The sequence below is a fragment of the Mycteria americana genome, chromosome Z (genome assembly GCF_035582795.1).
Source record: "Mycteria americana isolate JAX WOST 10 ecotype Jacksonville Zoo and Gardens chromosome Z, USCA_MyAme_1.0, whole genome shotgun sequence".
Taxonomy (NCBI): Eukaryota; Metazoa; Chordata; class Aves; order Ciconiiformes; family Ciconiidae; genus Mycteria; species Mycteria americana.
In genome coordinates, this window is record NC_134396.1 from 9,211,989 (window position 1) to 9,239,048 (window position 27,060).

Here is a 27,060-nt window from a genome sequence, read left to right on the forward strand (position 1 = left end):
TTCAAAGCTCCTTAAAACCAGGCCACTTTTATTTACCTGCCAAAACAGGATTTTAGGAACCAAAGTCTGTACATCCAGTGATCTCTTTTTTGGTTTGATCCTTTTTCCTTTCATTCTAAATTTCCTTAGAGCTGTGATGCAGGGTTTAAACTGAGCCTGCAGCTGAAGCCTGAGAGTATTTAGCACTTCTTAGAATAGGACCAGAATCTCAGTACCGGGAAATACTTGAAAAACAAGGTCAAACAAGAGCAGTGTTGGGCTGGGATGGGTCTTAAAGGCTTGATACATCTATTCACGCTGTCTTGTGTTGCTTTTTGTAGTGTTTTTTCTTTTTCTTGTTTATTTTGTTTTTTAAAGTTATAACTTGGGCAGATAAATTCTCCTGAGGGTTTTCAGGTCACCAGTCAGCCAGACTGGAGAAAAAGAAAAAAATAATTGTCCTTCATTGTATTTGGATGACTTCTGATTTCCTTGTTTCTCCCTTCTCTCTCAGAATTATTTTCTTTTATAGTCAGTGCCCTTTTGGATGGTATCAGGGTGGATTTTACTGGTTTAGATTACAGGAAGGAACCTAGGCCATAAATAGATGGTATATATTCTGCTAACTCCAGGAATACTGAAATAGCTCATCTTAAAAGACAGGGGAAACCTAGCCAGTTGGCCAAGCGCCAGGAGATTGCAGGGTTGACAATTAGTGGGAAGCCTGAAAGGGAGATTAATGGTAGGCTGACCTCTAAAAAAAGAGCACTTTGGGCCCCAGGAGAAATTTGGCAGGGGCAAATTCTGGAAGAGCCATGTGCTGATGCCTTAACACAGTTTTGCCTTTCTCTTGACACTCCCCGTCCCTGCAAGGTCCTGGCATTCCCATGTGGTGTGTTTGTCTTTGTGATACTGAACATTCACATAGACTGGGCTAGCTGCCTTCTCTGCCTTTGCCGAATGTATTCAGGAGGGGCTTGTGTAAGTCTTTTTGAAGGAAATCCTTCTTATGCAGTCAGCCCTTTCTGTACAGCCGGCTAACTGCAAAGGCCCTGATTATCTTTGCAGAAGATGGTCTTTAGCTGGGTGACTTCTCATGCTGAATAGGCTGACATTCATAAGACTCTGGTATCCAGAGCATCCTTTTTTTTTGGGTTTTTTTTTTGTTTGTTTGTTTTCCATTAGTAGTAGTTTTGTGTTTCTCCTTCTGCAAGAGCAGAATTGTCCATACCTGCCACTCTGAAGTGCTCAGATGTCCCGGTTTCAGTTGAGATAGAGTTAATTTTCTTTATAGTGGCTGGTGTGGGGCTATGTTTTGGATTTGTGCTGAAAACAGTGTTGATAATACAGAGATGTTTTAGTTGTTGTTGCACTAGTCAAGGACTTTTCAGCTTCCCATGCTCTGCCAGGTGCACAAGAAGCTGGGAGGGGACACGGCCAGGATAGTTGATCCAAACTGACCAAGGGCTATTCCATACCATATGATGTCATGCTCAGTATATAAAGCTGGGGGAGAAGAAGGAAGGGGGGACGTTCGGAGTGATGGCGTTTGTCCTCCCAAGTCATCGTTACGTGTGATGGAGCCCTGCTTTCCTGGAGATGGCTGACCACCTGCCTGCCCATGGGAAGTAGTGAATGAATTCCTTGCTTTGCTTTGCTTGCGTGCGTGGCTTTTGCTTTCCCTATTAAACTGTCTTTATCTCAGCCCTCAAGTTTTCTTACTTTTGCTCTTCCGATTCTCTCCCCCATCCCACCCGGGGGGAGTGAGCGAGCGGCTGTGTGGTGCTTAGTTGCCAGCTGGGGCTAAACCACAACATCAGGCTATAGCCAGCAGCTACAGCTCTTCTTCGGTAAGGTGATGAGGATGTCACTGCCCATCCAAAGATACTTAATTAAATAATAGTTTATAGCTTGTATATGGCTCCTCTGACATTACTCATGGAGTTTTCCAGACCTTTTGTATTGACAACCTGAGCTGCTGTGGTTTTTCTCAAGATCAAACAGCAGAATGGGAGCAGAGTTCAGCCTGTCTAATATCTGAATCACTGTGGCAGTGTACAGCAGACAAGTGGCTTCCAAAAGCCCTGCTCTGCCAGAGTGCTGTCCACCATTAAAACTGTGAAATATAGTTGAGTTTCATACAACAAGGTTTTTGTTACCTTAAATACTCTTAAAATTGTGATCTGAAGCAGGTTAAAACAGAAAACAACTATGGCCCAGAATTCAGGCAATCCTGCAATAAATCATCCTTTCCCCAAATGGAGAACAAATAGAGAATGTAGGGTTTGGGTTTAAGTGGGTTTTTGGTTTGGTTGGGGAGGGGTTGTCCTTCCACACAGATTTTTCTTCCTTGGTATCAAATAATAAAGTTAGAGGGAACATTTGGTGCTAAGTGAGGCTGGTTTGATGGGAGAATCCTGAAGACTTTGTTCAGTTGCCACACAGTCTCTCCCCTACTAACAATTTCAGGATTTGGCCAATAGTTGTTGCATACATGTAGTATTTGTCAGGGTTTTGACTCTGTTTAGATCCAGAGAATAACATATGGTTATTTATTATTATTTTATACTTTTTCTGTCAACCATGAAAACGGCCCTTGTCTTCAAACAGGAGTAAAACAAAGAGTAACAACAGTTCAAAGGCGTCATGAAGCAAGTACATTCTTCCTCTGTTCCAGTTTTAAACTGTGTCAGCTGTAAGTTTGCAGTACGCACAGTAGGAAGCATCCCTGGCTTAGAGAAGTGGCAGGGAGAAATGACGGACCCTCCTGCACCCTGAGGGCAAGGAGAAGCCAGGCTCTCTGCTTCTCCCTGGGCAGAGCTGTCAGCAGCTTGGCCGTGGCACAGAGAGGCAAAGCAACTTGCAAAATCACTCACATGCGTCTCGGGGCAAGGAACAGCTTCCCAGAGGCTGGGTCTGTTGCCTCGGCCTCTCTGTAAGAGCAGGCGAGTGCTTCTGTGCCACTCCAATTCCCATTTGATGACATCCTCACCAGCTGCCTTTTCTTTGCCCTTATGTGGTGCCTTTGGCCTCTCCTCCTCTTGCTCGTGCAGGAGATTGGGGTTTAGAGGGCAGCTTCACCTGGCAGTGTCACATGCCCTGTTCCAGCGTGGCACCTTAGGTGACTGTCTACCTTCCCTAAGCCCCAGGCATTGAGTTACTGGTCTAATTTTCTCCCCCTCAGGCTGGTGAATTGGTACACGATGGCAGTGAGGTGTCTCCCGCGTTCATCAGTTGGGTGGTGCTGCCAGCTGAGAGCAGGGGAGGTGAGCATTGCCACCACCTGCGCTATCTCAGAGCTTTCGTGCCCAGCTCGCCACCCTCAGGCATGTGGCTGCATGATTAGAAGTTGCTGATCAACTACTATTTTTCAAGGTTAAAGATGAAAGGTAAAGAAGAAAAAATGGTGTACTGCTTTAAAGGTAAGTGATTGCTTGTGTATTTAGAATAAGGACTTCTTTGCCTGTTCTGCCAAACAAACAGAGTTAAATTGGTGAAATGGTATGTGGTGTGCTGTCATTTAGTGAACCGTATGGCTGTTATGTAAAGGTTTTAATGACTTTCTTCATCTGTCTGCTTAGGAACACCATGTGTCTGGCAAAATTTTGAGAAGGCTCAAGGCGTTAAAGAAAGCTCATCTAAATAAAGGAGGGTTAATGAGACATTGCAGTTACTTAATCCTGTATTGTCCTGCCATGTGACTGCAGGGATACTGAGGTGCAGTGTTTCTTTCACCTGGTGCACAGATTATGCTTTTCCTGTCATCTTCTAGGATCAGTTGCTTTGTTAAACCTGCCATGGGAAGGAAACAGAGGGGCAGCAAACTTTTTACAGCAAGGCTTCAAGGCACAGTGACATTTCCAAGACACAGTGACAAGCTCACAGGCTGAAGAATGAATCAAAAGCAAACCCTACATTCAGCTCTCGGACTGGTACCAGAATCAAGAACTACGCTCTGAAGGTCAGCTATTCAAAATGAACTGGAAGCATGTGGATTTATTCAGAGCAGTTAATCAGCTGTTTGTTTGACCTGTATCTACCAAGTTAGTTTTCAAAGCAGCAAGCTGAAGCCTGAAAATTTGTGTCAAATGTTTTGCATGTGTCAAATGTACTGCACAGACAGTGAGCAACTTGCCACTTTCATGCACAAAGTTTCTAGTTTTAATTGCAAAGCCTCTTTTACCTTGTCTATGAAGATCCTGACACACTAAATCGGTTAGTGGGAGATGGATGTAAACAGCTTCCAGTTTTATCTCTGATTTTGAACAGAACTGCAATATGTAGGTATGCCAGATTTGTTTTTGAAGTGATTTCCAAACTAATCCTTGGACTTCCAGTAAGCTGCTTTTTTTTGCTGAGTTTGTCACAGTGTCCATTATGTGCAGGATTGCATATTCATACAGAATTATTTCATTTAAACTCCTTATCGGGACATCTTGTTACATGGGGAAGTGATTACCCTATAGACTATGACAACAGGATATGTGAATGGAGGGAGTCTTGGAAAACACTGCTATTCCGGGTGGCATCGTGAGCACAGCGGAGAAGACAATGGGCACCCGGAGTGCTATGGAGGAGATGAAGAGGGCAGGCAGCACAGGCTGACCCCATTTGAGAAACTAATGCAGGATATGTCCCAGAATGAAAAAGTGGTTAAAGAATTAACCTTGGGAAAAAGAATTGGCTTCTATCGAGTCAGAGGAGAAATAGGAAGTGGGAATTTCTCACAAGTGAAGCTTGGAATTCATTCCCTAACCAAAGGTAAGCACTGCTGTGTGGGTCACCTGCGTGCTGAGTGCCCTAGTTCTGTAGGTATACAAATGGACCTCTTTGGGAAGAAAGATGCTGTCTGAACCTTAAATACACATATAGTTCATATGTGTCTTTTCTTTGTTGTTGAGTGAATCTATAGGCAGGGTCACAGATAAATGCTTATAGGTTTGGATTAGGCTTTAAATAAACCAGAAACATTTTCTCTAGATGGCAGCTATTACAAGAAAAAAATCATCTCTGCCGTTCATGGAGTTACCACATCTCACCTCATGGCTCAAACACCCCACACTTTGAAGCACGGTGTTGTGCCTCCCCTCCTACAACTTGTCCTGTCCATCTGCTCTCTTCCCTGCTCCAGCTCGTGGACTGCAGGGCTATAGGTGGTGAACCCCCAGGGCAGCCTGGCTAGGCACAATCCTGCCCACAGACAGTTAGCAAGGCTTCCTTTTTCAATCGCATGTTTTACTAGTATGGACAAAGCTTTGATTTGGTCACAGTAATTTTGGTGAGAAATTTTATGCCTGCTTTACCAATTCATTTGCAGGTCATTCATTACTGTAAAAAGCTGGGACAGGGCTATAGGTGTGGGCTGAGCAGGTGCAGGGGCAAAGCTCTGGTACAGCCAAACCGGGGTTTGCGTTGAATTTTCAATTATTTTTCTTTTTTTTAAGTTCAGAAAAGCACCTATCTGCTGCTTCTAGGAAGAACTAGAAAGGCTAGGTAACTGCAGTGAAAACTTCAGTTATAGGCATAACTAAGAACTTGTTGTCATCTGTCCTGTTTCTTCTTCTGCTTCTGACTGTCTGACAATAGTAGAAACTGTTCTTGTTTTCCCTCAGGGATGACTAGTTTTCCCCACATCTTTGTACACTACTATCTTCTGCTTTTTTTCTCATAGTCTTTCCTTTCCAATTTGATTGACTCGCCTTCCTTCCATCATCTTACAGGTGAGAGAACGAGATACAGCATGAAGGCTTTGGGGTGTATTATCTGTTGTTATTTTCTCTAACCACCTCTTTCAGCCCAGACTGCAGAGGTGTGAAAGCTCACATTTACCCCTCGTATGAAGCAGCTGTTGCACTGGGAATCAAAGTGGGGAACTGATGGTATTTATTTTTTTCCAAATTTAAGCCTGCCTATGCCTAAGGGTTGCTTTAACTGGGTGTGGATTTTTTGGTTTTGCTTGTTTCAGAAAAGCATCTCTATTCTACTTGGCCCACAGCAAGTTATTTCCTCTTCTGTTCCATGACTTTTTTTCTTCCAGAGAAAACTGTCTTGTGCTTACTGTTGGAGGAAATGCCGCTCCTGTACAGGGAACAGGAGGAATCCTAATGAAAGGAAGTAATAAATTTGATCTGGATGAACCTTTTACCTGTTGAACTTACTTAGGAGACAGGTTGCTTTAGCATTTGAATAGAGCTGATTGAAAAATTTTGAACTTCAGTGAATACAGTAAGCTTGGACTAACTAAATGCCAAAACCAAATTTTTTCTTGAAAAGGTTCTTTTTCACCAGAAATCTCTCAAGTTATTTTTCTTTGGTTTGTTAGTAGCTTTTTTGGTTAAAATGTTTGCTGGGCAAGGAGTTTGTTTCTCAGTACTAAGTTTATAACTGTCATGAGGAAGGAAGGATGAAGGATAAGCACCTTCTGACTCGTCCCTGCCTGTGAGCTTATCCGTCCTCATAAAATACAGTACATGGATAGGAGAACAGGAACATGCACATGTGCGCGCATGCATGCATGCATACACACACACCCCACCACCACCACCCACAAAGAGGATTCTGTTTTTTCCAGGAGATGCACATCGTTGTGTTGGTAATGAAGTTATGTTCCTGCACAGTGCTGATGAGTACAAGTCTTTTTTTTTTTTTTTCTGATTATATAAATACAAAGGCTTCATTATTAATGCTGTTTGGGTCCCTGTGGTAGGAGGAGGTGTACGTGTCGGGGGGCTGTTCAGCTCTTCAGTTATTGTCATAGCGTTAAGTTCTAAGTATGGTCTTCCTCCTTACAGGTCGCCCTGTATTAAAAAAGGAAACAATTTTGTTCTTTACTGAGAGGAGTTTTTGTAACAGTTACATGTGTGTGCTGTTCTGTAGTCCTTGTGATCTGTCGCAGCAGGATACGTGAAAAAAGTTTTCTAGAGGGAGAGAGGAAAAAAACTGCAGCATTACACTGGATGAAGAACCTTGTTTCTCTCACAAGGGCTGTCTTGGCTGCTTAGAGGATGCAGGAAAATCTTTGGTGCCATGATGTGTATTGGGTTATTCAGGAGCATTGCCCACTTTACTAACTTGAATTTTGGCAGAGATTTTCTCCAGAGACCTGCGGAGTTGCTTGCTAAGGACTGTTAGGTTCCTAAGCTCTGTGTAACCTTTATTTTACATACCTTCCAGCTGACAAATATAGTGTGAGGGCACAGCTGAATAGATGCAATTAAGAGCATCCAAAATTTACAGCTAGTAAAAAGCCAGTCTAATGTGAAATATCAATTGCAAAAGCAGGAATGTCCAGGCACCTACTGTGCTTTTTTTTTAAGCAATTTTAACTTGTATTTTGTTTCCTTTTGCCATCATAGCATACACCACTTCTCCCTGAAATTATTTCTCAACCTTTTCCTAACTTTTCTTATTAAGAATTCATATAGCTCTTTTCAAACCTCAGCATACGCTGCATATAGTCAATCACAACCTCTTGCTACTCCGTTTTAATATTTTGGTAAATAAGCTGCCCGCTAAAAATGCCATTCTGTTCAGCACTGCTGCCATGCAAGGGTAATACAGGACTTGTAAACCAAGCATTTTTTGGAAGCAGAGGGAACGAGTTTAAAAAAGACAAGGAGGGTGTCAGGTTTTTTACACTTTAGGTGGGCTGGTTTTCTTTGCATATCATGCATATGCAACTGCAATGACATAGATTTAAAGGAGCTCGGTCCTGACTGATGGTGGTAATTTTGCAGGAAAACTGACTGGGAGGAATAGTAAATTGCAGCAAAAGGAAAGCGAAGGAATTTAAGCTAGATCATTTTTTTTAAAGCCCAAATGCCCCCAACTTTTGTAAATCAAGATGTAATGATGCAATTACATAGTTAAGATTGTAAGAATTGTTATCCCTGTAAGACTGTAAGAATTGTTATCCCTGTAGTATCTACGCATTTAGTTGTGCAAATGTTACCTACTGAGAGCTGCTGCTCTTTCCTCTTGGTTTAGGTGATCAATACGCTACCAACGTGACAAGGGTTTTAGTCTTTCACCCCTAGGTCAGCAGTCAGAGCTCTGCCAGGATCAGTGTCGTGTGCTGTTAACATTCAATAGCTGCATTTCCCCCCGATTCACCATGCCATCATCAGCACCACACAGGAGTAGGTACCCGCTTTCCTAACGGGCTCACTAGAAAGCATGGAACAAGTCAGAGAGAAGCAGCGTGGGGAAGACTGCCCTATACTCAGCACAGGCTCCTTCTGAAAACAGGCACATCAAGGGATAATTCAGCAACTTTCACAAGAATCACATTTGCCTGGCATATCTGCCACAATTTAGTAGGGGATCAACTTATGCATGTATGTTACTAAGAAAGGTAAATATACCAAACACGGAGTTTTCTTGATCTGTACAGAGATATATGCTTATGTCCTTAACAATTCCTTTAGATATGTGGAAACACTGAGTTAAATAACTTTATAATATTAAGTAAAAACATTTTGTATGCTTTTATACTGGAACACATGTACAAATGTAATGGCCCTCTCACTCTTCTCTTAAAGCAACAAGCAAACAATACTGACTTTTTTTTTTTAATTTACTCTCATGTACTAGAAACCGAGGTAGAGTTTTTTTCTGAGAGATTTGGTAAAGCTGATAAATTGTTAAGAAATCTGTGAACGTTTGACTGAGATATTCTTGGGAAAAAATGTTATTCCCAGGAATAAACAGTTGTTTTTATTGCCATGATCCAGTTTAATTTTGCTGCCCTGACAAGTTATACAAAGCCACTGTAAACCTATTTTAACCAGACTAATCCTTCAAATACCAGCTGTATTCAATAGAGTGAAGACAAGCCATAACCCACCAGTTAATACAGAAACATAAGGGCAATTGTTGATTGACCTGTTCATACTGCCCTGAGCTAGCCTGGTGATGTGGTGCAGCTGCAGATGTATTTTGTATCTGTGTTTTGTGGCCCTTGGCTTCTCTGTAGATACACTACAAAAACATGCAGAACAGCAGCAGCTTTGCATTACCAGGACATTACCAGCTAGATTTGCTGTCTTACAGGATCCCCGCAACTTATTCTACTTCACTGGTTTTTTTTTTCCCTTCCTCAGAATAAAATCTGTGTGTGATATGGACTCATGGCGCACTGTGGCATACAGACATAAAAATGTACTTTTCCTGTATTCTGTACAGTATCAAGAACTACTCATGCATGAATGTGTTGGAAAAACTGGCACAGCTACCCTGAGAAAGACAAACCTCTACAACACTGATTTTGGTAACTGAGAATTTGTGGGGATACGGGTAAGAAGTTAGGGAAGAGTTCTGTAAGTCACACCAACGTAAAAACACCTCTCCATTATAAACTTGCAGGGTTATAACCAGAGCTTCTAAACTGCCTCCCAGTTTGTCTGTCTGCTCTGAAACAAAGCACCTAAATTTGACACTGCCTTTAGTCTGCAAGTACCAGGGCTCAGGCCTAGCTCATCTGAAGAGCACTGAGCTAACAACGAAAGAGAAAGCGCAGACTTTCTTTACCAGCATTAGACACTGAAAGCAGGTGCTGTAACTGTGGCCACCAGACACGTATTAGCCTGACAGCAGGGGAGCACACTAAGACAGCAGATGATTTGATTAGCCCTTGCAATACCCTACCAGCCGTTAGCTACCTCAGCAGTGAGTAGGATGCCGTAGACGCAAAGGGGCATGGGTGTGTGTGAAAGATTGCAGGGCTTAGTAGGCCTCTGCAGCTTAGCTTATACTGACCAGAGGTGAAATTTGATAGCACTTCTATAACCAAGCATTGTTGTAAGTAAATAGTATTACCATTTGTACCTATTGCATTAACAACACGGAAAAGCATTTTTCTTTTCAGAGAAAGTTGCAATTAAGATTTTGGACAAGACAAAGCTAGACCGGAAGACTCAACATTTGCTATCTCGTGAGATATCCAGCATGGAAAAACTGCACCACCCAAATATCATCAGACTATATGAAGTGGTGGAGACACTCTCAAAACTGCACCTGGTGATGGAGTATGCAGGAGGTGGGGAGCTCTTCACTAAAATCAGTACAGAAGGGAAGCTGCTAGAAACAGAGTGTAAAATAATTTTCTCCCAGATTGTGTCTGCTGTGAAGCACATGGTAAGTTGCTCTTCTTCCACAGGCATGTTGCCCCTCACTACTGTACCAGATTTTGCGGGTGTATCTTTTAGTTTTCAACTAGTAGGTTTACTGTTACCAAGAGTTCAGGCCCACATTTCTGCAGAGCAAGACATCTAGAGAAGAGCTGTCTTAAAGGTATCTGAGAGAGCTTTCACATCTACCTCGAGTTACTGCCTCTCCGTTGACAGCTTTTGGGAGGAGATTGGACTGGGAACACCTGGTGGGTGGAACCATCCCTTTAGCAACAGCATTATCCTGTCTGCTTTAAGTTGCTGGAGGCACCAGTTAAGAAAGCTTTGTTTCTTCCTTCCACCTATTTCAAAACATAAGATCAGCCCCTCTTCTGCAAGAATAAAGTGTTTCAGAGAAGAGGCTTGCTTATTAATGACTGTGGGAGACTGGCACTTGAGACAGTTAATTCCTGGTCCTCGCTCTGGCGCAAATCTGTGAAGTTAACACCCAGCAAGTCACTTCCCCTTGCTTAGTCTTCAGGATCTGGATTTAGTATGATGCTATTTATGTAGAGCCCAAAGCATCTTGTAAAGGCAGAAAAGAAGCAATTAACTACTTCAGTACCATCTCATCTGAACCTTGCATAGTAACTACAGCTACTTAAAACAACAGCATAAAACCACGGGAAGACTGTTCTGCAAGTTTGAGAAGTAAAACTAGTATTTGTTAAAGTTGGCTCAGGGTGCCCTCCGGTGGCTCATACTCTCCTGCCACGTAGTAAGACTCGGGCAAAGGCAAAAGCAAGGGTGTTTCCTGGTCAGTCATCTAGAAACTGCATTACAAACTGCTTGTGGCATATATAAACAGTACACATTTTTTATATATTTTGAAAAAATGATCATATGTCCTGTAAGTGATGGATTAGCTTCAACACCTTTTCCACAGGACAGGTACTCTGCAGCTACTGGAACTTTACATTTCAAGATTGCATCTATTTCTTAGCATTAAACCCAGACTACCAACCTGACCAACCTCTTCACTTGTACACTTCTACACTTTGCAGACTTCTGCAAACCTTTTTTTTTCTAAGCCATCAAATCCAGACTACTTAAATCACATCTCACTGCTGCCAGTCCACATGAGGACAGAAGATCCCTGCCCATTATTGATGACAGTTTAAAAATCTTAGGATGCTGAAGGGTTTCCTTATCGCCTCCAGACACATGCACCTTGTTACTTCAAAGGGTAGGGTGGAGAGTGCTCAAACAACATCCATTCCTCCTAGTTATTTCAAAGATGAAGCTAAACCCTTATGTAATCAAGACAGATATATCACTACTAAGCAGAGCAAATTCCATTTGAGTCCTTGTCTACTACTGCCATTTCCAAGGGAAAGAAGTTACAGCCTATGTATTTATTTTAGATTTCTAAAACTAGAAGACACCACTGAACTTGGTGTCCTGCATCAACATGAAATACCACAAGGCACAAGTCTGTGGTCCTTTTCTCCTGCCAGCACCTCATAGGACAGCACCTTTCTCCTGCCAGCACCAGTTCCTCATAGGACATTAGATCACACAACAGAATTGTAGCAACTTCCTTACTTTATCTGTAATTATGTTCACTCAGTGAACTAAAAGCTTTCACGTCGTATGTCCACAAGCTTACAGTATATAAAAAAATGGCATTTGTTAAAATGAAATTATTTTTTGTTACTTACATCATTACAGAAATGTAGTAATTGCAAAAGCAAGTGTTCTGAACTCTGAAAAAATACAAATTTTGCACATGAAGACATCTAGTCTTGTAGGATTAGCCATGATGCCATCACAAATCTGTCATGAAAACAGCTAATATTAGTTAAAAAGTTGAGACTGCTATTCTTAAAAAAAAACACCCAGCATCCTTCTTCCCACCTTCTCCACCTACTCTACTGTTTTTGTGTCAGTAGAGAATTAAGTTAAAATTGATTAAATACTTTAACTTTTCAATTTCATTGCAATGCTTATTCCTGACTTTGTCCAAGATAGCTCCCTTTCTCCTATGTGGTAATTAATCGATGATAAGAGCTAGTCACTTGAGAACTTTCCTGTGAACAAGCTAATACCAAACTTTCCTCTTGTTCTGCAGCATGAGAATAATATCATTCACCGGGACCTGAAAGCAGAAAACGTCTTCTACACCAGTAACACCTGTGTTAAGGTAGGAGACTTTGGATTCAGCACAATAAGTAAAAGAGATGAAACTTTAAGTACTTTCTGTGGCTCTCCTCCTTACGCTGCCCCCGAACTCTTCCGAGATGAAAACTATGTTGGCATTTACGTAGACATCTGGGCACTGGGAATCCTGTTATACTTCATGATGACAGGTATCATGCCATTTCGGGCAGACACAGTGGCCAAACTGAAAAAGTGCATTCTTGAAGGGACATACAGTTTGCCTCCCTGCCTCTCAGAAACTTGCCAGAAACTGATAAAAGGAGTCCTTCAGCCAGTACCAACCGAACGATACTCTGTCAAACTTATTATGAACAGTGAATGGATGCAAGGAATACCGTTCCCCAAACCTTTACAGGCATTTAAACTGGATCCAAAGCATTTATCAGACATTAGTACACTCAAAGAGGAAGAAATAGAAGTGAAAAATATTCTGGAAGATCTGGGAATCACAGAAGAGCACATTCAAAATAACCGGGGAAGAGACGCACGCAGCTCAATAACAGGGGTCTACAGAATTGTTTTGCACAAAGTACAAAAGAAAAGGGCACTTGAATGTGTTCCTATCGTGTCCCATCCAGACCCCAAAGAACAAGACTTGAGGAGAGGAATCAGTTCTTACAGCGGGGTGAAGCACACATCCAAGCTGTGTTCTATTTTATAAATTGCACAGCAGGCTTTATACTCGGCACATTTAACAAAGGGCTTTATTCACTTTTCACAAGTTCTAGTGTGACATTTTTTGTAATTTTTTCAATAAACCAAAAATGCCTCATCTCCTTTGCATCTCTCGAGTCACAGTGAAGCACTCAAATGCGGAGCGCTCAGGCACTCGTTTGCACCTTGCTCCAGAGACATGGTATAGCCAGTACAAAAACCCCAGTAAGTGGAACAGGTAAGGGATCATTAACAGAGGTGACCTTTTAGTGAAGATCAAATAGTATTGCATTTAACACACTTGGGAGATTCTCAGTACAGGCACATAACAGCTAACTTCTTGAAAAGTTTTACCTTAGCTTGACACAACTTTACCACTGCAAACCAGGACAGTTTTTGCAGAGAACTAAATTTAAGCAGAAACCAGACCATAATCTAAACAACTGCAAATTCTTCTTTAAAACTTCTTCAGCAAATTAAACATGATAAAATGTATATCAGAACCTTCTTTTAAATTTTATTTAAAGAAACAGCAATGCTGCTGTTGACCACCATTGCTGATTTGTCAAGAATTCAGAAAGGCGAGTTAGGATATGCACATGGGGTGCAATATCCTTTAGCCCTGCACATGGGGTTGCAATTCCTAGTGCATAACTGGTCAGGCTACCATCTACTACCCTTCTGACACCTTCCGTTACTTGTACAATTCTGACAGTCTAGAACTGCTTGGATTCTAGTTGCACTCCAGTAAAGAAAGATTTAAGTGTACTCCAAAACTCATGTAGTTTTAAATTCTCACTTTAGCACTAAGTATCAGTAAAGTGAATGCAACCAGTAACATTGGTTATATATTGAGCTTATATATTGAGCATTACAGGCTTGTACTAACTCCTGCCATACTACTTTGGCAACAAAGGCTGGCAAAAAGCTGATTTGGATATTCTTGACCATTGCACGTTAAAAGTTGGATAGCCTGACAAGTCAAATTGTTCTGAGCATCACCAAGATGCAGATACTCCTATCTTCAGCTTTAATTGGTTATTTTGTACTTTAATCTTCAACACCATCAGCTCAAATGCAAATGGTGGAAAAGTGCAGTAGCTGTCCTTCTCTGAACAGGTATAGTGGAGTGCCGAAGCCAAGATGTAGCGCCTATATGATTTTAGTTAAGGCAAGTAAACTAATACAAGGTTTAGAGAGGTACAGCTGGCACTTTCAAATTTAAGGGCAGGATGCCTTACCTATTATGGAAACTGATGAGATGACCAGTTGACTTTAAAAGGAGTAATTAATGTAAATGAGCAACAGAATGCCTCTGAAAAGCCACCCATGGGAAACTGGACTCAGTGAGGTTCAGGTAAGTACAAAGCAAGAACCGATCCCCTTCACAGTTTTTCTGAGGGGGATAAAACAATACCATCTTTCATAAGACAGTAATAAAGATGAATCATATTTCATAAGCTGGGAATGAATTCCTCCACTATAAACAGTTTCCATCTGAAAGCATTTAAGTTATCTTGAAACACAGCCCTGAAATAATGGTTTTGCACCAGCCTAAGCAACCCTTTCTTTCCACTCTTGTAACGGAATGAAAGATCCAGAAGGTCCACACAGCTTGTGAACCCACAACTTCAGGTTTTCACAGGGCCAGTTTCCTCTGTCTTTCCTGTTAAAGGCAGAAAAATGCATCCTGAAAACCCAACAAGTCAGCACTACTCCAACAGGTTTCAAATATCTCAAACTTTATTTTAATAAAGGATCAGCCTCACAGACCGTGAGGTCCCTGCGGTTAACTTTGTGCCAGTAGCTCACTTCCTGGCTTGTCCACTGCCAGCAATGGACTTTGTTCCATGGCAATTTGTTTTTCTGGTGCCAAGAAAAGTTTCACGAGGGCAACCTAAACCAAAATACTTGCAAACACTATCATCATGCATCATTGCTCCATCATTTTCAGCAGAACAAACAGATTAGTATTCATCAATTTATAATAAACAACTATTTTACCAAGGCTTGACTGTACAAATACAGCAAGTTATCAAATCCTAGTGAGTGACAGATAATACAAACACTTCATTACACACAAAAAAACCTGTAATTTAACAGACAAATCAGTTTTTGCTACTTTGTATTAGATAATGTAGCTTTGTAGAATTAGCAAAGAAATAAATTCAACAAAACTTCATTCTGTACATTAGCTCAATTTAAATATATGTTACAAGCTTACAAGGCTCATGTCATAGTTCATTTCCAATCTGGGCTTTACAAATCTACCAGAATGGACTCCCCATTAGTATTGTTTATCTACCACTTGCAAAATGGATAGCTTTTAGCTTGCATGTTGGGGGTGGGGGCGGGGCAGGGGGGGAGGAAAGATCCCACTCCTACAATATTATCAATAGCAAAAAGGACTTTAAAGCACAAAGCCAAATTCAAAAGTTAGAAATAGACTTTTAGAAATGTATTGTATAAAGAATAGCAAGAGGCCAGAGCTCCAAAGTGATCTTCCTCCCTTTCTTTGCCAATTAAAACAGCTCCATAACATCTAGAAGTTTTATTTGAAAATTCTGCTGCCTTAAATACTTCTACTAAACAATCCTGGAAGGTGCCAAATCAATGAACCCAAGAACTACACCCTTTTTGTTCTTTAGAAGGAAAAAAAATTACTACCTCCCTTCTTTTTGCTCTTTTCTCCCAGGCTGATGTGATTTATAATGCAGGTATAAAACACGTAATACAGATGTTAGGAGGAATTATGTAGTAACTAACACAGTGGGTCACAGAGTTTCTTGGAAGAAAACCACCTGTCAGCCTAGCTGTTCTTGACCCAGTCATTTTGACAGCGGAGAGAGATTCTATTCCAGCAATGAGTGTTACTTGGTTCTATACTTTTCCCAAAGCAATGGTGTGATGGGAGGTAGACTGGGAGAAGAAAGGGAAGGTGATAAAGGGAAAGAAGAAGTGCAGTGTTCAGAAGACTGACTGCTTACTGTCAAGGCACTGAGAACCCTAACATTAAAAGCTTGGACTATTTTGCCACACACTTGAGTACAAGTAGAAGTTAACAGTAAGTTTCAAGTCATTTTACATGGAAAGAGCAAGCAGAAGATTTTTTTTTTTCTGTGTACAAAGACCTTGTAATAGACTACAGCTACTACTCAGCAATTAAAAAAATTCAGACATGTTTAGGAATCCACGCAGCCCCTGACAAGTCCCTCCATCTCCAGTATATTCATGACTTTAGTGTTCTGAAAATAGTATAAATATCAGCACACCGTATCATGACAAATCTTTTCAAGGAGCTTAAACAGGTTTTCCATGCTCCAGTGAAGTACTACTGTACACTGAAACTTCAGCACTACTGCAATCCTTTTTCTCTCTCTCTCACCCTACCCTCAACACCTTGTTTCATTCCCCACCTCACAGAGGTATCTTAATGCTCCCCATTGGAAATGGCAACAGTAACGCCTTCAGATTCTGTTGTTGCAGGGATTCTTGGCACTTTCTTAGCAGGGCTTGGGATGTGCTAAGAAGAAGGGAAAAAAAACATTAAATACAGTTTTCTAGTTCACAGACATTCATACTTCATGCCTAGTCCAACTCTCAAACAACATTCATGCTACGCCGGATGGCTTGGTCTTAAGTCAATCAAATCGGTCATGCTTCATGCAAACTGATTATGTGAAAAGAGCCAGTTTGTTCTTGTTTCATTCTTGTGCAGTTTCATTCTTGTTATGATGAAATGTACTTTTTAAAAGCCCATGTTCAATTTTTTACTTCTGGCTTGTATGTTACATATGTTAACATAAAGTATTTAATATAACTTGTTAAACCACTTCCTCTTTTAACATACATGCACATGCTAAGACAAACACATAAACCGTTCCACCATTTATATCAAACTTTAAGAGAGTGCTGAGTGTTCACCTCATGAACAACGCCTGGGTGGACAACAACTCCTGCTTCCAGAGGTCCATCACCCATGACAGGGCGCCGCGCGTAAGTTCTCCTGTGTTTTTCATCCACACGCACAAGGTACCATGTTCCTTCAAAGAGATCTTCTACTGAACACTGTGGAATATAGTTGGCTGTAAAAAAGCCAGTAACACAGTGTTAGTTGGTTCCTGGTGAGAGTTTTACACAACACAGGCCTTTGCAGTTTGGATGTAGTAAGACAGAAAAAACACATCTGCATTTTCATTTCAGCCACACTGGGCCAATGAACATGAGCTATTCAGAAAGGATTGGACATTTCTTTCATTCTACACCCTAATCATTTAAAATCATGCAAATTAAGTAAGGAGCATTTTGCTGTAAGACTAGGAATGATTTATATTTATGAAGTTCTTACCCAAATGATGTGTTTCCTGCCTAATCTTCATGTTTTCAGCAAAGACTTCAGGTGCAATACATTTTCTTGAGTCAAGTCTTGTTTTGAGATCAGAAAGGCTGGCAGTTATTTTGTCCAGCGCAGAACCTACAATATAAAACCATCATGTAAGGTAGCACCAGTACTGAGAATTGCATGCTAGCATGTCAGCACTTCAAGCCCATTCAAAATATTTTGCACTACAGAAGCTAAACTTTTAGTCATTTAAAAATATTCCCACTTAATCAAAACGTTAACAGAGTTTGAAGAATATTACTTATTTGCCCAAGGGGACACTTAAACATTGCCTGGAGCTGAACATCCTCAGTTTAACATTAGTGTCATTACGCATTGTTCCGTAGGTTTACTTATGCTGGTGGGTAGTGTAACAAAGCTGGTGAGGTGAGCTGTGCAAGGGAGTTAATTAACATATCTTCCTTTCACTCACCAGGAGTAGCATCCTGTGTAACTCTGATGGAATACAGCGTAGCAGCAAAACCAGAGCCATATGAGAACACACTGATTCTCTGTCCTGCCAGCTGCTCTGGCGAGTACCTGCAAATCAAGGAACAGTTGCTTGAAGTGAGAATTAAGCCAAGGTGCGAATTTTAAATAACTAGAAACTGCAGCTAGCTTGGAAAAAGCAGCCAGCAAATTATATTGACTACAATACACGTTTAGCATGCTATGTGCATAAGTGATGACTTTAAAAAACACAATTTCAAGCACTGCTGTTATGTGATAAGTTCCGAAGCAGCCTAAGCAAAACAGAGCAAAGAAATGCCCAGAATATGAATTATCCAGAAGGCAGCCAGTTTTCATTCTTAAGTGGCCTAAAGCCTAAAATGAACAACCACAGCTTAGAAGGAAAAGCCAGAATAAAGAAAAAAGCATCCGAGAAGAATGGTTTAATTTAAACTTAACATGATTTTGTAAAAGTCTGTCATTGCTAAAAAAATGTTAAGTAAATACTAATTTAATTTGGCTTTGCTTATTATAGTGAAACAGAGAAGGCATTCTGGTTCTCTTTTCCACTGCAGTGGTTTTCTTTGGGGGGAGGGGGGCACAGGGAGGAAGGTAGAGAGAAGGTTGAGGCTGGGAAAAGACACCACCTCACAAATACGATCCGACTTTGGAAGGCAGTAAGGAGCTGTTTCAGATCAGCTTCTGACACAGAAATTTTGAATCTGCTTGTCACTTGAACTGACTGTGTGTGCAGAATAATTTTTTAACTTTAGTCTTGCTGCTTAAGGCAATCTAGTAGGAAAAGGTTTGCTAGATGATGCTTTTACAAAAGGCTTTCTGAAACAAAAACCTTTTATGACCTTACATATAAAAGGCTACGACTTTTTTTCCAGTTTTATGCTTACTGGGCTAGAAGAGAGGCAAGGCAACCATAGACTGAAGGGGTATACATATTTCCATTCTGGTTGGATACAAGTAACGAAGCTTTGGTTTTCTGATTGAAGAGCTCTGCACTAGCTTTCATAAAAGCTTTTTCCACATCTCTGTCAAAATATGTATCTTCAAGTTTTACATCCCTATTTAAAAAAAAAAAAGAAGAGTTCAGAAACAGTTACTAAAATAGCAGAAAGTAAAAACACACATTGAACATTTAACAAATTCAGATTATGTGAATAAGAAAGACAGCAGCCATTCTCACCTGAAAGCTTCCAGACCACTGAAAACACCGTTTGCTGTTTCTGGGTTCTGGTCACTGAGAAAGTCATTCAGCAATAGTCTCGCCACAGATTTCTGTACCAGTTTACAGTACGGAGAATGAAAGATCATGAATCCAAAGTCATTCAAGGTGAAACGTCTGTCTGTCCCCTCTGGAAGTGGCAGAAACATTGTGTTACAACTTATGTTTAGTGCTCACTTCAACTATGAAAATAAAACAGGGGGATGGCAGGATACCAGTCGTCATAACACATCAGCATACAAGAGACAACCGTAAGACTAACTATTGCTGTCAAGTTCATTTAAAACACTGCTGCTACTTCTATTTAAAAATTAGTTTTTTACTGATCTTGCGCACCAACTAACATTTGCCCTTCTTCTAGAAGAAAAAGCTATAAGCTTAACAGAATCTCCGTATTTCTACCCAGCATTTTGACATAATAAATAATCTACTTCATTTAACTATCTCATCTTCACACCTATGCTTAGTATGAGTGAAGCAATTACCAAACCTATGGTGTAAAAAAATCGGTATCATTATATAACATTTAAATATTAACCCTACTTCACTGAACTATCTCATCTTCACACCTACGCTTAGTATGAGTGAAGCAACTACTAAGCATATGGGGTAAAAAAAATCAGTATCATTACATAACATTTAAATATTAACCTCAATATCTTAAGAGCCTGGGTGGAGGGGGGAAATAACACGCTTTTAAGCAAGGTATTATACATTACACCAAAAAAACCCTGTAGAGACTACACCTTATTGATGATCAGGTACTTCGCCACACCAGAACAGAAATAAGACATTTCTTATGGGAGAGAGCAAACATCTCGATCGCCTCAGAACACACAAACACAAAGGGACTATATAGTAGTCTTTAGATTGGATGCTAAAACTTGAAAATACATTGTCTGTGTAGTTACACATTCCAGTGTTTGCCAGATCTTGCAATATCATCAGGTGAGGCTACATACCCTTTTGCCACTGGGCGTGGATTTTGTTGCGATAGACAGTATAGCAGCGATCTAATGCACTGAGGTAGCACTGTATAGACAGTTTGCCATCAACTACAGGATATTCAGAGACCATATCTGGTTTATAGAAGTCGTACGCATGCTGCATGTGGGTTCCACGCAACCCTAATGGACAGAAATTGACAGAAGTTGAAAATTACTTTATTCAGCTGCTTTGAGTCAATCTGAATACATCACTTAACACATGAGGGGAAACAAGCAACATTTAGCCCCCGTCAGGCAGGTTTTCATAGCACTGCAGGCCCTTTAAGGTAACATTTCACACAGTTCTCCACTGCCTGTTAAGTACAGTAGGACTGCGCATGACAAACACAAGTAATAAATTATTTTCATCATTTTGCCCTGGAAGTAGAGCACTGTGTTATTCAGCTCTAGTCCACTCTTTGTCAATTTTTTGGAGAATCCCCAAGCAAATAAACAGATAGGAGCATCTCTAGCTATTCCTTGCTGCCTCCTATAATGGGACTTGGCCAAGTTAGCCCAGAGCAAGAGGAGACAAAGTACAATTTCCGACATTAGTGGGAGTTAATCCAGCCCTCCAGCAACCCACAAAAAACAGGCACAGGCTTCAGAACGGATCCAGTTATCTGGCTGAACAGTATTTGTTTTCTCACAGGACTAACCTCTCTCAAAAATTAACGGAGCATTCGGACCAACTAGCATAGCAACAGCACCAGCTCCACCTGTTGGCCTGGCATTTCCAGTGGCATACACAGCTATGTCTCCAGCAACAACAAGTGCATAACGTCCTGTCAGAAACACACAGAAATAACCATGAGAAATAGCCAAGAACCTAGCGCATTTTAATACCCATCAGCAATTTTTAGACTTTGGTTATAGAGGAGATGACCCCAAGATTAAGGAGCTCTTCAATCTTTACTTTTCCCCCACATTTCCTGGCAACCACGGAAATTTACAGGAAAAGACCAGTGATTATTAGCCACGTCGTTACTCTTTGCACTGTAATTGAACTAGTGGCAAATACCCAGAGCATTTAGGAAAAAGACTTCAGAAGAGAAAAATAGTTTACCCTCTGGGTTTTATATGGTTAAACATGAACACTGTCGTTATAAGGCAGACTACTCAAAACCAGAGAATGATGTAATTTTTCAAGAAAATACCCTGAACTTACCATCCCATGAACTGGACTCAATCCAATTAATAGCATTAAAAAGAGCAGCGGTGCCTCCATAGCATGCATTGGTGGTGTCGATTCCTTCTACGTCCGTATTACCGGATTCTTCAAAAAGCTGCATCAGGACAGTCTTGACAGATTTTGATTTATCAATTATCGTCTCTGTTCCAACTTCTAATCTCCCAATACAATCATAGGAAAGGCTGTTCCTCTCCATGAGCTTCTGAACCACAGTCAAGCAGAGAGAATTGATATCCTCCCGGTCAGAGCAGAATCCCATCTTTGACTGGCCTAGCCCAATGGTATATTTCCCAGCATCCACACCATCATACTTTTCCAGCTCTATCTGGTCAACATACTGAGAGGGGAAATATATTTCCAGTGCAACAATTCCCACATCTTTGGGCCAACAAGATTCAGCATTCACTGGAAGAGACCCAGGCATCGTGGCAGATCTTTAAGAGGAAAAAAAACAACACAAAAACCAGCTGATTTACTCACATCCATTTTGAGAGACCTACTTTCATTTTCTGTAGGTTTATAGAAAAAGCTGAATTTCAGGTATTCTACAAGGTCATTTGCAAAAGGCAAGCCATTGCCTCCAGGGAGGCTTTGGTCTGAGCATACTGTGAACATCAATATAAAATGTAACAAAACTTCTAATAAGAAGTACTTTTAACTGGAAATAAAAATTTCAGCCCTGGAGATGAACAGAAGTTGCTTAAGCCCAAGTTACTCCACTGAAGCAAAACACATACTTAACAAGTGTTAAGTGTTTGAGAAATTAGTCTTAATGTTCATTATTCTGCTTATATGCAAAGTCTCAATTTTATACAACCAAGCTAGAAACATTGGATTTTTTTTTTTAAATATTGCTAGTTGAGAGCTTAAGTTTAAAATTTATCCTTACCAGGAAATGTCTGCTTTAAAACAGGGCAGGGCTTTTCAAAATAGTTTTTATTTTTAAACAAAGTGATCCAAGTTGCTCCATTTTATTTACACTTGCAACAAAGATAGCAGAAAGTTTCTTGGTGTGGTGGGTTTTTTTGTATTTTTGGTTGGGTTTTTTGTTTGTTTGTTTGAACTATACTCTGTTTTGGCATTCCGGAACACTGGAACTCCTAACACCAGGCCTGGAGGAATATTTCACAGGCTGAGAGGAACACAAAGGGGTTCTCTCTGATAGACCAAGTTTTCTTATTTTAACCCCATAACTTTACTGTCACTACATTCGAGGGTATACTACACTCAAGGATATACTACATCCTATTACTTTAACCATATTCCTACTAGCCAGACAAGCACCATCTACTTGTACTTTTGCTTACATCCTTACAGAGCACTTATCCCTTTTGTGCCCAGCTGCTGGTACCATCACATCGACCTTACACAACTTCTTCCACACAACCCTGATGAGCTGTATAAAGGAATAACGCCTTTATCTGCAGGAACGATGACTTTACAGGATGCGTATTAAGACAAGGGTTAGGAAAACATGAAAAGTATTTTCTGTTACAGGTACAGTCTGAGGTAGGACCTGAAGTAAGAGCGCGTGGCTCACCATTCATTTTGATTGCCTCCAACAAAGTTTCAACCACACCTATGATGGACCTAAAACAACCTAGTTAATTTTTTAAGTATTTCTCTTGTAGCCTTTATTCATATTTAAACGTGTAAACGCGAGGAAAAGGCTATTTAAAGCTGCTTTAAAGCTGCCGTACTGCCACGATTTTACGCAAAACAACCAATTTTGCCTTATTTGTGTACCCTGGTGCCACCCCAGCCCCGCTCTCCTGTCCGCTCGCCCACGCCCCGTGGCCGACCGGAACCTCTTCTCCCTTAACCCATCCTGTCACGAAGCCCTGTCACCTCAGGCCATCCCGCTCCCCTCGCCGAGCCGGCCTCCCTGAGGGCACTGAGGGCGGGCGGGCGGGCGGGCGGCCGGCGCCCCCCCCGCCGCCTCAAGGTTACCCGTGACCCGGCCGAGGAGACGGCGAGCAGCCACCGGGGTGGCGTGGGGGCGCCACGTCGCGTCCCACCCGCAGCGCGGGCCCACCACAGCGCGGAGCCCGATCCCCCTCTCCTCTCCCCACCTCACACGACCGCGGGACCGGCCCTTACACGTTGCGGAATCCCATGACCGGCTGCCGGCGCGGAGGGCCGCGCATGCGCGCTGCGGCGCCCGGCTCGGGCAGGCGGATTGTGCGCAGGCGCCGGGAGCTGGCCCCGCCCCCTCCCTCGGGGGTGCGGGGAGGGCCGGGCAGCAGCGCCGCCGCCGCTTCCAGCGCTGCCGCCGCTTCCGCCGCTGCCCGGCCCTGCCCGCACCCCCGGGTCCTCACCTCGAAGCGGTGACAACGTTGTTGCTTCAGCCACTTTGCAGGATAAAACCCGGCAGCACGGCTACGCCACGGTGAGCGGTGCCGTCTCTCGTTTTAAACTAGCTGGATTGCCCCCCCAAAAAACAAAAAAAGGCAACGAAAACATAATTTCTGCCTCCGGGAAGCTGGTGGGCAGGATTAAGGGTTTGCCATGGCACAGGAGCAGGTTTACGCTGTTAGAAATGGGGTGGCCATCGCTGCTTTCCTAAAGCCACAGCCAGGGATGGGAGTGGGGTGGTCCCAGAGGCTCGCCAGGAGCTGCGGGGACAATCTCAACGTCCCCTCTCGGCAGCACAACGAGCAAGTCACGCACATCTCCTGGGGACACAGAGCAGCGCTGGCATCCAAAACTTGCTCCAAGAGCTGCATTTCACCCCAAATCTGCATAGGCACTGCAGGGGAGAAGGAGGATGCTTTCCGGCTCCCCATATGAATGCAGACGCTGCCGACAGCGAGATCCCAAGGCACCAGCTGGGAAAAGGACCTTAGGGTCCAGCTCTTTCTGGCACAAAACACCTCACTTTCTTCAGAAGGGGACAAAAAGGAAATACAGACTGCTGCCAGCTCAGCGCAGTGTCTGGCAGCCACCCCAAGGGCAAGCCTTGTACCCAGAGCAGAGCTCATTTCTGCTCCAAGAGCCAGAAAGCTGAACATTAGAGGCTGCAGAGACTCTCAGAGGCTTAATTTTAATTAAGTTATACACTAAAAGGCAATGCATGCAGCACATAATGGACTTGACCCATAGCAGCCATAGAACAGTGACTTTTAACCAGGCATTGAATTAGTAGGGAACGTGGTATGCCAAAAGGCTTTGTATTATCGGTGAGGGCTGAGGAAACATTCTGGAAATGCCCCCAGTTGGGGACGTGGAGCTGTTGGAGCAGGTCCAGAGGATGGCCACAAAAATGGTCCAAGGGCTGGAGCACCTCTCCTGTGAGGAAAGGCTGAGAGAGCTGGGGTTGTTCAGCCTGAAGAAGAGGAGGCTGTGGGGAGACCTTCTAGCAGCCTTCCAGTACTTAAAGGGGGCTTATAAGAAAGATGGGGACAGAGTTTTTAGCAGGGTCTGTAGCGATAGGACAAGGGGTAATGGTTTTAAACTAAAAGAGGGTAGATTCAGACTAGATATAAGGAAGAAATTTTTTACTATGAGGGTGGTGAAACACTGGAACAGGTTGCCCAGAGAGGTGGTAGATGCCCCATCCCTGGAAACATTCCAGGTCAAGTTGGAGGGGGCTCCGAGCAACCTGATCCAGTTGAAGACGTCCCTGCTCTTGCAGGGGGGTTGGACTAGGTGACCTGTAAAGGTCCGTTCCAACCTTCTATGATTCTATGCTCTGTGCTTGCTCCTTACAAAGCTTTGAGATCAAGACTGGCATTTAATTCATATTACTTGCTGCAGTTCTCTCATCAGAAAACTTTCTGCAGAAGACAGCTAAAGGGAGGCTCTTTCTCTCGTATTCCCATGGCTCACCCGATACCAAGCTCGCCAAACATGCCTCATACAGTAGCAGTCAGGGCTATCAGGCTGTACCGCAGTGAAGAACACTGCTTTATAAGCTTGCTCTGATCACCGAAGAAAATGGGACATATGACATCTCAAGTCGGTCAGTCATTACAGGAAAAGATTTGTTTACTTGGTGTAAAACAAACAGCCTTTTGTCCTCCTGGTCAAATGGCGAACATCCCATCATTTTACTGAAAGTGAAAGAGTACTCAGAAGCACGATGTCTTTTAAAAGAATGAGAACGCCAAACACTTTAATACAAAGAAATGAGAAACCTGCTTTGTTTTTGTGTCCCCTTAGGACTCTGCGGGGAATGAATGAGCCGCGTAAAACAGCCACTACTTTCTGCTAGTGTTGCCGGAAACACCTTCTCCCACAACAACTGGTGGCTTTCGTTGTCTTTGTTAACAATTTGAGAATATTCTGTCAGTAATTTCACTTTATTACTTCCTTCTTAAGTCTTTAATTCGTACTGAAAGTTAGAAGATAAGCCCCCAGCCTGTTTGCTGCAAGCGATGCCTTTGGTAACTCCGTCGGCCTTTTACCTCCGGAGGAGAGACCTCGCTGGTGACAGCGGACCACTTCGGGCTGGTTTTCAGAGGCTGTAAGCCGCGATGATCTGGCAGCTTCAGCTGTGACGTCATTTAAAGACACCCAGCTATCCCCGCAGAGCCGAAGGGTTTACAGGTACCCAGCGCACGCAGGGCACTCGCCACGCCGCGAGGGGTCACTGCCTCTGCCCGCACCGCTGCGACTCGCCACGGCGGGGGCCGTGCGTGGAGGCGGCGCAAGTGCGTGAGGAGACCCAAACGGCAGAGGCGGTGCCTTCAATTCCTTCGTGAGGACCCACCCGCGGCGGCTCCCGCCGGGTGCACCCCCAGCGCATCCGAGGCCGGCACTCCGCCAGCGACACGGGTGGGTGCCGTGATGCCCACAGCCGCGCAACAAACGCCATCGCGGAAGCAGGCGGCGGCATCCCTGGGGGCATCCCCGGCTGCCTGTGCCCTGCGCCACTGGGGGGCGGCGGGGGCAGGGGGACACGCCCGCCCCGCCCTCCCCGGCTTGGGTGGACGCCTCTGTCGCGACACTGAGAGGCGATCGAGGGAGACGCCGAGGGTGCCGCCGCCTTCAGGCTTCTTTGTGGCCTCCGAGGCGGGGGCAGAGCCCGGCGGGGCCCCGCAGCAGCCGCCCACCGCGGCTCACCCAGGCAGGGGGCTTCCCCCGGGGGCAAGGCGGGAGGCAGCGCCCAGGGCCCCCGGAACCGGGGTGCCGGCGCTTTCGGGGGCCGCTGGCCTCGCCGGCTCCCCCGGGCAGGGAGCGCCGGACGCCGCGCCGCGGGCGATGCTCCGTGATGCTCCGGGCAGCGGCCGGCGCGGCGTGCGGACCGACACCGACGTGAAGAGACAGCCAGGCACGGCTCTTCTCGGTTTTCCTTCTTCCCTCTTTTTCCTTTTTTTCCTCCCCTCTTGCCGCACTGCAGGCACTACTTCAAACGCGCTTCCATCCACGGAAAACACCGCTCCCGGCTACGCCGCCCCATCCTCAAGCCCCGCAGGCGACTCCGCGCGGTGCCGCAGCCCCGCCGCCCCACGCGTGCTTCCCCCACGCGGCTCCGCGCCCCCGGCCGAGGGCCGCCGCCCAGCCCAAGGGCCTCGAGGAGCCGAGCCGCCCTCACCTGTCGGAGGCGATGGCTCCCGGTGTCGCTCGCCGCTCCGCGCCCTCTCCCGCTCGCACACACGGGGGAAAACACGGGGCGCCGGCGTGCGGCGCCTTTAAACAGCCCCGCCGCCCGGGGTCCGGCCCGCGCCCTGAGCGGCAGCTCTCCCCGCCAATCACAGCCGCCACCGCCCAGGTCCCGCCCGCCGGCCGGCCCGCAGCTGGCGGAGAAGGCGGGGGGAATGGTGTGAGAAAGTGACGCGGCGTGGCCAGAGGGCAGCGCGCCAATGAGACGCAGCAGAGGCGGCGGGCGCTCAATGGGAGCCGAGCGCAGCGCG

At 43.8% G+C, this 27,060-nt stretch overlaps 2 protein-coding genes across 6 annotated transcripts; one reads left to right on the forward strand and one right to left on the reverse strand.

Moving 5' to 3' along the window:
* Positions 1-465: 465 nt before the first annotated feature.
* On the reverse strand, positions 466-26,849 carry HMGCS1 (3-hydroxy-3-methylglutaryl-CoA synthase 1). 5 transcript variants are annotated; one of them, XM_075526203.1, is made up of 11 exons: positions 23,306-23,354; positions 21,182-21,639; positions 20,673-20,798; positions 19,990-20,154; positions 18,989-19,157; positions 18,696-18,866; positions 17,774-17,880; positions 17,308-17,433; positions 16,884-17,044; positions 16,376-16,482; positions 466-484 (listed from the first exon to the last, which is right to left on the reverse strand). In XM_075526203.1, the coding sequence occupies exons 1-10, from the start codon at positions 23,350-23,352 to the stop codon at positions 16,390-16,392; spliced, it is 1,623 nt and encodes a 540-aa protein (XP_075382318.1). In that variant the 5' UTR covers positions 23,353-23,354; the 3' UTR covers positions 466-484; positions 16,376-16,389. The 5 variants fall into 5 exon arrangements, with proteins under 5 accessions (XP_075382318.1, XP_075382317.1, XP_075382319.1 ...); XM_075526202.1 differs by lacking the exon at positions 466-484 and adding an exon at positions 13,050-14,625; XM_075526204.1 differs by lacking the exons at positions 466-484; positions 23,306-23,354 and adding an exon at positions 26,742-26,849 and having other exon boundaries at positions 15,609-16,482.
* Positions 3,980-13,068, forward strand: NIM1K (NIM1 serine/threonine protein kinase). The gene is made up of 3 exons (XM_075526206.1): positions 3,980-4,740; positions 9,845-10,113; positions 12,217-13,068. The coding sequence occupies exons 1-3, from the start codon at positions 4,449-4,451 to the stop codon at positions 12,964-12,966; spliced, it is 1,311 nt and encodes a 436-aa protein (XP_075382321.1). The 5' UTR covers positions 3,980-4,448; the 3' UTR covers positions 12,967-13,068.
* Positions 26,850-27,060: the final 211 nt, after the last annotated feature.